General features: G+C 36.4%; 1 protein-coding gene across 8 annotated transcripts; it reads left to right on the top strand.

Moving 5' to 3' along the window:
• Positions 1 to 658: 658 nt before the first annotated feature.
• Positions 659 to 4,819, top strand: LOC135584140 (transcription factor bHLH49-like). 8 transcript variants are annotated; one of them, XM_018831327.2, is made up of 9 exons: positions 662 to 1,351; positions 1,452 to 1,631; positions 1,745 to 1,929; positions 2,025 to 2,213; positions 2,349 to 2,414; positions 2,498 to 2,566; positions 2,655 to 2,726; positions 2,905 to 3,090; positions 4,158 to 4,819. In XM_018831327.2, exons 1-9 carry the CDS (start codon positions 1,270 to 1,272, stop codon positions 4,248 to 4,250), a joined length of 1,122 nt encoding a protein of 373 aa, XP_018686872.2. In that variant the 5' UTR covers positions 662 to 1,269; the 3' UTR covers positions 4,251 to 4,819. The 8 variants fall into 8 exon arrangements, 7 of the variants coding, with proteins under 7 accessions (XP_064939401.1, XP_018686872.2, XP_064939398.1 ...); XM_065083329.1 differs by having other exon boundaries at positions 659 to 1,660; XR_010479547.1 differs by having other exon boundaries at positions 662 to 1,929; positions 4,158 to 4,325; positions 4,403 to 4,819.
• The last annotated feature ends 6,798 nt before the right edge of the window (positions 4,820 to 11,617 follow it).

Below are 11,617 nucleotides of genomic sequence, written 5' to 3' on the forward strand. Positions count from 1 at the left end.
ATTCCTGTGCAAGTTGTTGCTGTGTTACTATAAACCACTTAAAAGTTCATTACAATTTCCAAGTAAGCCAAATGAAACTTTTAGATCTTAAACATGATATCATTGGAATGGTTGGCAGTGTCAGGTTGCTAGCATAAAGCTTGTATCAGATTAAAATAATGCCTACAAAAGCTAAAGAAAACCTACTATTATAATGTTACTTTGAATAAAGAAACTAAGGCTGGTGAGTAGGGGGAGCTTAGGAGTGTTTTCCTATGGATTTGGGATCCTCTCCAATGTCAGTGCAAGCATTAATCTTTCTCTAGCTTGGAAGATGAAGATGTGTTATCACTGTAACATTCACTAGCTATGGGAGCTTGAAACTTGGCAGTGTCAGTCCAACAACAGTAGCAGCAGACACAAGATAGAATTAAATACAAACACCAGATAGAATCTAAGTTTTTATAATGGTAGAAGCAATAGTTCAGTCGTTGGGAGCATGATAAGAGTGAAAAAGAAAGAAAGAATCTGGTGTTTATATGTATTTTCCCTTCTTTTCTTCTTTTGCTCCTATTGGTTTCACTTTTCAGTGAGTCAAACAGAGTCATTGTGGTTATGTGCTGGCCATGACTGGTTTGGTTGCGCAGAGTAGTGATATCTTTAACCAGAACATGTTTAACTCATCGTACTTCTTGGGGATTCTCTCCTGGCTTAGTCCTTTCACCTCTGGTTACAGCTGGGTATCTGTGTCCTTGTTCATCTCCTAGGGTTTGGGAATCATTGGCCTGCCACATTTTTCATCTGTCCATCCTGTCCACAACTCTTCGATCCCTTTCTCACGTTGTGATATGCAGGCAGAGGATGGTAGAACTACGCTGGGTCCTCTTTGCCGGTGAAACCTGGATTTTCTGTGGTGTGGTTCCAATGGTTTTCTGCTTTTTCTGAGACTCACTCCTGAACAGGTGGTGGGTTGGTGAATTTTTGGTTCTGCAAGTTGTCCTGATGCCATAGATCCTCTTTCTTTGATGCATGTAACTTGTTGTGGTAGGTAGGTATCTTCAGTAGGCGAATTCTGTTATTTAATACATTCTTTATCTGTTTCCAGGAACTGAGCTCCTCCTCTTCACCTATTTCCTTTTGATTGGTTCATTGATGATACCTTTGCCAAATGACCCTTGGGGGCAATTTGTCTTTGTGAACTTTCGATTCCACCCTATTGAGATCAAAGTAGGTAGCTGTTCACTGTTTTTTTGACTTGATTGATCTATTTTGTGTGAGGGGCATTGTGAAATGGATATGCATGCAAAGGATGGATGTGACTCACTTGAGAATGAGGAAACTTTGGACTACTACACCTCTGGAAATTCTTCTGGTTGGTATCAAAGCAATCCATCCATAAGTTTTATCTCCCACAATTCTTCAGTCTCTGTTGGTCAAGGAACTCAGATAGGTTCCATGACTGATGCTTTCAGTACTGGCCTCTGGAACCTTCCCACAGAATCAACAAGCTTCGGTTTGTGCAAGAATAGCCTGCGAGAGAGTAGCAATCAGATTTCGATTGGAGGAGTTCTCTCACGAGCTGGTTCTGGGATTCTGCAACCAAGTTCATCACATTTCCCATCCGATTCAGCTTTCATTGAGAGGGCCGCAAGGTTTTCGTGCATCGATGCCAGTAATTTAGGTGGCATGATGAATCTTTTCGGTGCCGATCCATCACCAAATTCTCATCCTAATGCTTCAAGAATGAACTCTGGAGTTGTTGCAGATGCCTCATTTTCTACTGATCATGGATCCAAGAATGACAGTGCAATGGAGGAACAGAAGGAGAAGGATAATTTCGATGGCATAGCTGCTCTGAGCAGTGAGTCTAGTCTGCCTGATTTCACCGGTGCTCACCAAGAACATCCAACTGGGAATTCTTCCAAAATGAAAATGAAAAGATCGAATGAGGTTATTCCTGTCCTTTCTCTCAGATATATTCTCTTATTCTTTTGTCGCCCTTCATTGATCACAAGTAGGCACCTAACCGAGCAATAACATTGTAGGATATGAGATTAGAAGAAGCAAAAGTAGCATCACAGATTTCTGGTGATAACATGGGGTTTGAACATATAGCTGAGAATAGCAGCTCAGGGAAGCACGTGAAAGATGGCACTGAATCATCCAATGAAGATGTCATTCACGTCAGAGCACGGCGTGGCCAAGCAACAAACAGTCACAGTCTTGCAGAAAGAGTAAGGTCTTGCCACCATTGGAAATCTCCATTTTCTAGAGGGAAACCAGTGCAACTTTCCTGGTTTCTGAGGTTCAGATGATCTCAGTATAACAAGTTTTTTGTGGTCAACATCTTCGATTCATATGTATCACAGGTGAGAAGGGAAAAGATCAATGAACGGATGAAGCTGCTTCAAGACCTTGTTCCTGGTTGCAGTAAGGTAGTATTCTCGAATTCTCTTTCGATTTCGACATATAAAGTCTGTTCTATCGATCCATTTTACCTTTTCACGTTTGAATGTAGGTCACAGGAAAGGCAGTGATGCTTGATGAGATCATCAACTATGTTCAATCACTACAGCAGCAGGTTGAGGTATGCTTGATACCATAAACATATTTTGTTACATATTCAGACATGATACCTCTGCTCAAACATTAACTCAACTCTTTTTCATTGCCAGTTTCTGTCCATGAAGCTTGCAGCCATTAATCCATGTACAAACATGGATACAGAGGCTGTTATTTCCAGATATGTAAGTGGTAGCAATCTTCATGCTCGTCGGACCGACAATTTTTTGGTTGCTTCCACTTTGTGTTTCTGTACCGGTTTATCATTTATCTATTTAACAGATTAAAAGTGCATATTGTCTTGCATTACATCAAAATCCTTCATTTATTTGGATAATCCACTCTTATGTTTTTCCATGGAAGCTATTTCAGTCCTGCGATGGCCCATCAGCTACGAGTGGTTTCTCAGCAGACATTGCTCATCCGCAGCTACAACCATCTCAACAGGGTTTGATTCAAGCTGGGTTATCCGACATTGTAAATCCTCCTGATTTCTTTAGAAGATCAATAAATACTCAAATGGCTGCAGTAGATGGATCCAAAATGCAGGTATAATTTCTTGTCTGATCATACACATCACCACTTGGGTGTTGGTAGTAATGTCTCATGAAACTGTTTTATCAGGGAAATGGAAAACTAGGTAGAATTATCTATTCTATGTGACACTTTGAAAGCAATGCTTGATCATTTCATGAACAGGTAATGATTCTACAAAAATATTTAAGACAAAACAATGTTTCCAATGCAAAGGAGCAAACGGATGTACAAGGAACTCAAAAAAGGTTCACGAGATGATGATGTGAAGTATATATATATATTTAAATCATGCGTAGAATTTCTAACCAGTCGAACCATATTCCATTTTTAGGTCTTTCTTGTCACCATGATTGTCTCTGTAGTTGCTATTTAGACTTGCAACTGTTGCTGATCATTCCCAGACCAACATTTTCTGGATGACCGAGTCGGGACTTGAGCTCAACTACAAACAATATTCCTTCATAATCACTTAATCTGATTCGTCTTACCGACTTAGGAGTTGATATTTATTCTACAGACTGTTGAATGTTGTTTGTTGACATTGTATGTTAGCTAAATATCATTCATCTTACTATTGTCTGTTGTCTGAAGTAAACATGCTGATCTAATGAGCTAACTAAATTGACTTGGTTTAATCTTAGAGCACATATTTTAATAAAACCTCTAGATATAATCGAGTTATGCTGAGATGATACAAGATGATTTTTGTTAGCAGGATTTCTCGTCTCTACGTTTACTTCCAGCGAGTGTTATACTTTCTTAATTCTCTCATTTTCAATCCAAAAAGGAGGGAAAGCAATAGCCTCATCTGGGGAACCCTATATGTTAAATCTGCATACATAAAACAACAAGTCTTGTAGATTCCTCAGGAACTCAGAAAGCTTTTCTCATTGGTTATACTAGAGTACTTCATGTGGAAGACCAATCAGGAACCTTAATGTGAGCATGTATGCCATTGTTAGGAACCTTTGCATGTCTCCTGATAAAACCATCACATAGTTGTCACATAATGGTAAGATATTTCTGCATCATATTTTGTGCTTTCCCTGGTGGCACATAATCTTTCTTCGTATGTGCAGGTGCATAATGCATGGGACGAAGAGCTCCACAATGTTATGCACATGGCATACAGCAGCAATGTGAATCTCGATTCTCACAGAGTTCATCAATAAACCTCAAATTGTGCATGAAGCATGATACCCTGACTGTCCTTGTGGCTGATCGAATTCACAGTTCGCTCATCCCTCGTACGCTCTGATTTCAAACCAAAGCATTCATTGTTGTTTCGAGTATCTCGTTCTTATTGGATTCAATCTTGTGCAAGGAAATTATAAAATCTTTAATGCATGGAGGATGAGCTGAACAGTCATCAAATCTCACTACTGCTCATAATAAGTACGGTTTCACAAGTGGATCTGATCTGATAGCCACCAATTACATCAAGATGGGAGCATAATTTTGTCAAGACAAAGTTTCTCTCTGAGATTGATCATAGATAGGCAGCAGAAAGATTCGATTTTTACTCAAAAAGTAATGTCAGCTTCCCCGATGCACTTTCCTCTGTAGATCTTGGTGGAAGCAAACTTGAAGAACAGAGAAGAAGAAGGAAACATGAAACGGATGCATAACTCCTACTTTTGCAGCCTTCATACTTTTTTTGTGTTACAAACCATGTGAAGTCATTTGCAGAGCTAAACACAACTGTTCCAATGATTTAATGCTGTATGCGCTTCTTTGTTTCCTTACTGGTTTTTCTTTAACACATTAAAGACTGGGCAAGAAGCTCCCCTCCCTATTCGTGACTGTAAAACTTTGCAACTCGGAAAAGTTACCGCAAAAATTAATATGACATTTACAAGATTGAAAAAGTTACCGCAAATTTTAATCTGGATAGTCGTTGGTCGTCAGGACAAACATAGTCTAACTTAATATCATCTTTAACTTCAGATTTGAAGCTCTCTTTCTGATCTATCTTGTACTTTCTCAACAATATTGGATTTGGAAATTGCATATTGTATTTAGAAATTGCATGAAATTATATACTCATGATGTTATATAATTGGCCTCAAAAATATATAAATAAATACATGAAACTTGTATGAAAGATTGGATTGGAGAAATCAATATTTGTTGTTTATTGAGGTTTCTTTTGGCTGTTTGCTCACGGCACGCTTCTCGACGTTCATCATCCTATCCGCGTCAGTCGGTACTTGAATCGTAACTAGAGCCACGACACGAACACTATCTTCCACGATCCGCGCAAACCAGACGCTGACATCCACCACCAACATCGCGACATGAGACATCTCCCTGGTGATCAAACGCGAGCAAGTTGAGACGTAAATGGAGGGACAGATTAAGCTCGTGGGCGAGATGATCGTGATAGCATGCGTCCGAAAGATGCTGAACGCCGAGCAAATTAGAGAAAAGACAGGCGAGCGAGGAGAGACACCGCAAAAGTGAGATAGGAGATGACGCGACGGGGGTACGGCGGACACACGTGTCGAGGGGCGACTGGATCCACGCTCGCGCTGCGAGAGGTGAAGGTAAAAGGGGGCCGCGTCACGTGAGGAGGTGGGTATCAGCATCGAGGATCGAGATGGATCTGTGTGGGCCCACGCGCGACGTCCCGTGTCTGGGCCGGGTCTAAGTATTATTTGATTAAACGCATGAAAATTATCATGATCTTACAAATAGGAAAAGCTTATTAATGAAAATAAAAATATATGGAAAATTAAAAGAAAATAAACAGGGATGGAAAGGGTAAGAGCAAACGGAACGTTCCGGCTCCGCTACTCGACGGTTCCGTTCGTGGCAGACGGCGGCGGACGGACTTCTTGACGGAGGAAGCCTCCGTGATCTCGCCACGCTCCACGACAAACGCAACGGCGCGGGTGGGGACCGCCGCGCACGCCGCTAGGCCGCGGTCCCACGCCCCATGTGGCGATCCCCCGAAAAGGTCTGGGACGCACGTGACGTGAGCCCCCCGCCAACCCCCTCACGTGCCCCGCGGCGCCTGGGCCCGGCGTCCGGTTCCCGCGACAGCGACCTCCGCCGGATCTCCACCGTCTGCCGTTTCCACACTTCGTCAGCTACCCGGTCACCAACCTGACCTTTCTGGGAGGCAGTCACGAGAGAAAAGGTGGTCCCCCGGACTCTCTTCGTATTCCGACTAACGAAGAGGGCAGGTACAAAAACCGAGTACAAACGAAAGGTAACGAACGAAAGTGCTGCTCTCTTAACCACATGCGTCGCTTCATCGAACCATCATACCCCACCACAAAACCCGGTTTTCGTGGGACCCGCTCCGCCAACTGCCGTGAGCTGGCCACGTGATGAGGAGAGGCGACGGTAGGCGAGCCCCAATTTTTTTAATCACGTGACACCAACTCATCTATCAACGACAGATGAAGACCCTAAGTTCGTCTCTCTCTTCTCTCTATCTCTCTCTAAGAGATACCGGCATCAACCGTATCATATTACGCATGAGAGAGATGTAATTATAAATTACAGATCCCTAAGTGGATACCTTAAAAGAGAATGTCTACGTATCCAAACAGAACATCAGCTTTGTTCTATTAGTTAATTCTTTTTTGGACGAATTTTTGAAAGAAAAAAAATAAACTTTGACTTTTTTTTCCCTTAGAATGATACTTCTTAAAAAGAAAATCCAAACAATGCTCCTCACCCTTTTTTCCCTGGGCAGAGCAATAGACTTTGCTTACCCTACTTGAGTTTAACATTTGAACTATGTTAAGAAGATCTAAAAAATGATTGGTATAGTATATGATAAGTTACTGTCATAAGTATGGATATCGATCTCGATAAAAAAAATAAATAATTTTTTTTGTTCATCTCTTTTTTGTTTATCTTCTCATTTCTCTCTATTCCTTTTGTTTATCTCCTTATTCTTTATCTTTTCTTTTCTTTTTGAATAATCAAGAAGAAAAAAAAAATCATATAAGTATATTGAGCCTCTCAATTGGTCCAAAACACTTGATAAAAATTTGAGTCAAAGAAAATAATTCCTAATATATAATGCACTATTTTTTGGATTTTGGGCAAAAATAGTGCATCACATATTAGGAAATATTTTTCTCTAATATAAATTTTTATCAAGTATTTTGGACCAATTTAGAAGCTTCAATGTCAAAAAAACATTACATGGATCCATGTTATTTTTGTGGAAATGGGAAAGAGTTTATCAAAAAATAAAAAATAACACATAATTCACAAGCTAAATAATTCATAAAAATATCAAACAAATTTTTAAAATAAAAAACCAATGACATATGTATATAGGTACAAAACAAACTTTTCTAAAAATTTCAAATCATTTAGGCTAGTTCGATTATGTGATGCACTGTTTTTAGGTTTGGGGCAAAAACATTGCATCACATATTATGAATTATTTTCTTGAATCCAAATTTTTAGAAGCTCAAATGTTAAAAAATATTGAATGGATTATATTATTCTTGTGAAAATAGGAAAAGTTGGCCAAAAATAATAAAAAGGCATAGTTCATAAACTGAATAATTCATAAAAATATCAAAAAATCTTTAAAATAGAAAACCAATGACAAATATCCATCTGAGTCCATTGTAAATATTTTCTGAAAATTTCATGTCATTTGGACTAGTCTTTCAATTCGATGCATTACTTTTTGATTTTGCACAAAAATAAGTGCATCACACACTGAAAAATATTTTCTCAAGCTCAAAATTTTTATTAGGTATTTTAGATTAATTTAGAAGCCTAAATATCAAAAAATATAGAATGGATCCAAGATATTTCTTTGGAAATGAAAAAATATTTACCAAAATAAAAATACCATATAGTTTACAAGCTAAATAATTCATAAAAATATCAAATTAATTTTTTTGAATAGAAAACTAGTGACATTTATCTACGTAGGTCTAATGCAAATCTTTTCTGAAAATTTTCAAGTCATTTGGATCGGTCCTTCTATTCGATGCACTATTTTTTTAATTTTGGACAAAAATAGTGCATCACATATTAAGAAATATTTTCTCAAGCCTAAATTTTTATCAAGAGTTTTTGGACTAATTTAGAAGCTCAAATATTAAAAAACATTGCAAGGATCCATGATATTTCTATGAAAATAAGAAAAAGTTGGCCAAAAAAAAAAATAAGACATAGTTCACAAGCTAAATAATTCATAAAAATATCAAAAAAATTTTAAATAGAAAACTAGTAACATATGTCCATTTGGGTTCAATTGAAGTTTTTGCTTAAACTTTTGGGTCTACTGGACCAGTCCTATGCAATTCACTATTTTTGGATTTTAGACAAAAGTAAAGCATCACATATTTGAAAATATTTTATCTATCTGAATTAGCAGTGTTTTGAACCAATTTAGAAGTTCAAATATCAAAAATATTTAATGGATCAAATGATATTTCTGTGAAAATAGGAAATAATTTTACCAAAAAAATAGATAGTTCACAAGCTGAATAATTAATAAAAATATTTAATTTTTTTAAAATAAAAAACTAATGACATATGTCTATTTAGGTTAAATTGAAGCCTTTCCTAAAATTTTTTATGTCGATTGGAATAGTCCTTCTATTCGATACATTATTTTTAGATTTTATGTAAAAATAGTGTATTACATATTAGAAAATATTCTTTCAAATTCAATTTTTTACTAGGTATTTTGGACCAATTTAGAAGATCAAATGTCAAAAAATATTACATGGGTCCATGATATTTCTGTGAAAACAACAAAAAGTTGGCCAAAAATAAAAAAGACACATAGTTCACAAATTGAATAATTCATAAAAATATTAAAAAAAAGTTTCCTAAAATAGAAAACTAATGACATATGTTTGTTTAGGTCCAATTAAAGTATTTTCTAAAATTTGCAGGTCTATTGAACCAATCCTTCTATACGATGTACTATTTTTAGATTTTGCCTAAAAATAGTGCATCACATATTAGGAAATATTTTCTCTAACCTAGATTTTTATTAGATATTTTTGACCAATTTAGAAACTCAAATATCAAAAAAAATATTGCATATATCCATGATATTTTTATAAAAATAAGAAAAATTTGGCAAAAAAAAAAAATAATAATAACACATAGTTCATAAGTTGAATAATTCATAAAAATATCAAAAAAATCAATGAAATATATCCATATGAGTCAAATGCAATCATTTCCTAAATATTTTAGGTCATTTGGACTAGTCTTTCAATTCGATGCACTAATTTTGGATTTTGGTCAAGAATAATATATCACATAATAGGAAATATTTTCTTTAATTTAATTATTTATTAGATGTTTTGGACTAATTTAGAAGCTCAAATGTCAAGAAAACTTTGCATGGATCCATGATATTTTTATGAAAATTAAAAAGTTATCAAAAGAATAAAAAAAATAGCACATAGTTTGCAAGCTGAATAATTCATAAAATATCAAAAAAAACCCTAAAATAGAAAAACAGTGACTAATGTTCATTTGGGTCCAATTAAAACATTTCCTAAAATTTTCAAGTCTATTAGAGCAATCCTTATGTTCGATGCACTATTTTTAGATTTTGGTCAAAAATAACACATCACATATTAGAAAATATTTTCTCTAGCAAAAATTTTTATCAAGTGTTTTTGGATCAATTTAGAAGCTCAAATATCAATAAACATTATATGGATTCATGATATTTTTGTAGAAATAAGAAAAGTTGACAAAAAATAAAAAGTGACACATAGTTCATAAGTTGAATAATTCATAAAAATATCAAAAAATTATCTAAAACTAGTTATATATATCCATCTGTATCCAATACAAATCTTTTATAAAAATTTTAGGTCATTTGGATAAGTCCTTCCATGCGACACATTAATTTTATATTTTAGGTAAAAATAGTGCATCGTATATTAGGAAATATTTTCTTTGATCCAACTTTTTACTAAGTGTTTCAGATCGATTTAGAAGTTTAAATATCAGAAAATATTGGATGGTTCTAGTTTTGTGAAAATAAAAAATGTTAGCCAAAAATAAAAAGTGACACATAATTCACAAACTAAATAATTCATAAAAATATCATAAATTTTTTTTTTTTTTAAAAGTAACATATGTCCATTTGAGTCTAATACAAACTTCATAAACTTTTATTAAAAATTTTAGATCATTTAAACAAGTCCTTCGATATGATGTACTAATTTTGGATTTTAGGTAAACATAATACATCACATATTAGAAAATATTTTCATTTACCCAAATTTTTACCAAGTGTTTTGAACCAATTTAGAAGTTTAAATGCTAAAAAACATTGGTTAGATCCCTGATATTTTTTATGAAAATGAAAATGTTAGGATCAAGAGGAGGGGGGGGTGAATTAGTGTAGCGGAAAACTTTCGATGATTTAAAACGATGTTCGTACGATAAAAACGATTCGGTAAGAAAGCTGATTCGAAAATTACTTTAACTTGTGATGAGATGCAGTTAAAGTAAAGATATATAGGCAGTTTGCAGTTAAGATAAAGAACAGAATGTAATTGCAAACCGAAATACGATATTCGTACGATAAAAGCGATTTCAATATGAAAACCGATTCAGAAATTACTTTTACTTAAATTAGGCGAAGTGCAATTAAGATAAATAGCAAGAATAAATACAAACCAGATAGCACTGCAATTTTAGAGTGGTTCGGTCAATCTTGACCTACATCCACTTTTGACTTCCTCCTCCGACGAGGTCATCGATGTCCACTAGAGGCCTTCCTTCAATAGGCAAAGGCCAACCATCCTTTTACAGTTTCACTCCTTTTGATGGGCTTAGAAGACTACCTTTACAAAATTTTCTCTCATTTCTTGAAAGATCAAAACTTGAAAGAAAAGAGGGATGAGAACTTCTAGCCTTTACAACACTTTTGAGCTCTAAAATCACAAAGTAAGATCAAGCTTTTGGTGCCCTTTCATGCAAGAAATGGTGGGGTATATATAGGCCCCAAACTAGTTTGAATTTGGAGCTCAAAAATATCTTTTTCCGGATTTCCGGAGTCCTGACGGTACTACCTCTTGATTGGGGCGGAACAATCGCCTAACAGCTCGGAGACTAAGCCTCTAAGCGGTGCCACCGCCTAGTCTCGCTCGGAGACTGAGCCCAAGCGGTGCCACCGCTTGACTTTGGCGGTTGTACCGCCCAGCTTTCCTGGGAGACCATCTCCTGGGCGGTGCCACCATCGACCCTGGCGGTGCCATCGCCTGGTAGGAATTCTGGTCCGAATGGGTTGATCCATTAGACCCAATTTGGGTCTATCAAGGGCCCAATTGCCCCCAAATTAAGTTAATGAGATCACCTCTCATTCCTAACTTAATCTACATGCTAACTACGATATTTCTTAAGACATTTACTACAACTTGCTCCGGTGTGTCAATCGCTTCTTCCGATGAGCTTTTGGCGAACTTCCGACGAACATCCGACGAACCTTCGGCGATGCTCTGGCGGACTTCCTGCAAACTCCTGGACTTGCGACGATCCACTTGGCGAGTTCCGACGAGCTTCTTTGGCAAGC

Source organism: Musa acuminata, chromosome BXJ1-9, assembly GCF_036884655.1.
Source record: "Musa acuminata AAA Group cultivar baxijiao chromosome BXJ1-9, Cavendish_Baxijiao_AAA, whole genome shotgun sequence".
Taxonomy (NCBI): Eukaryota; Viridiplantae; Streptophyta; class Magnoliopsida; order Zingiberales; family Musaceae; genus Musa; species Musa acuminata.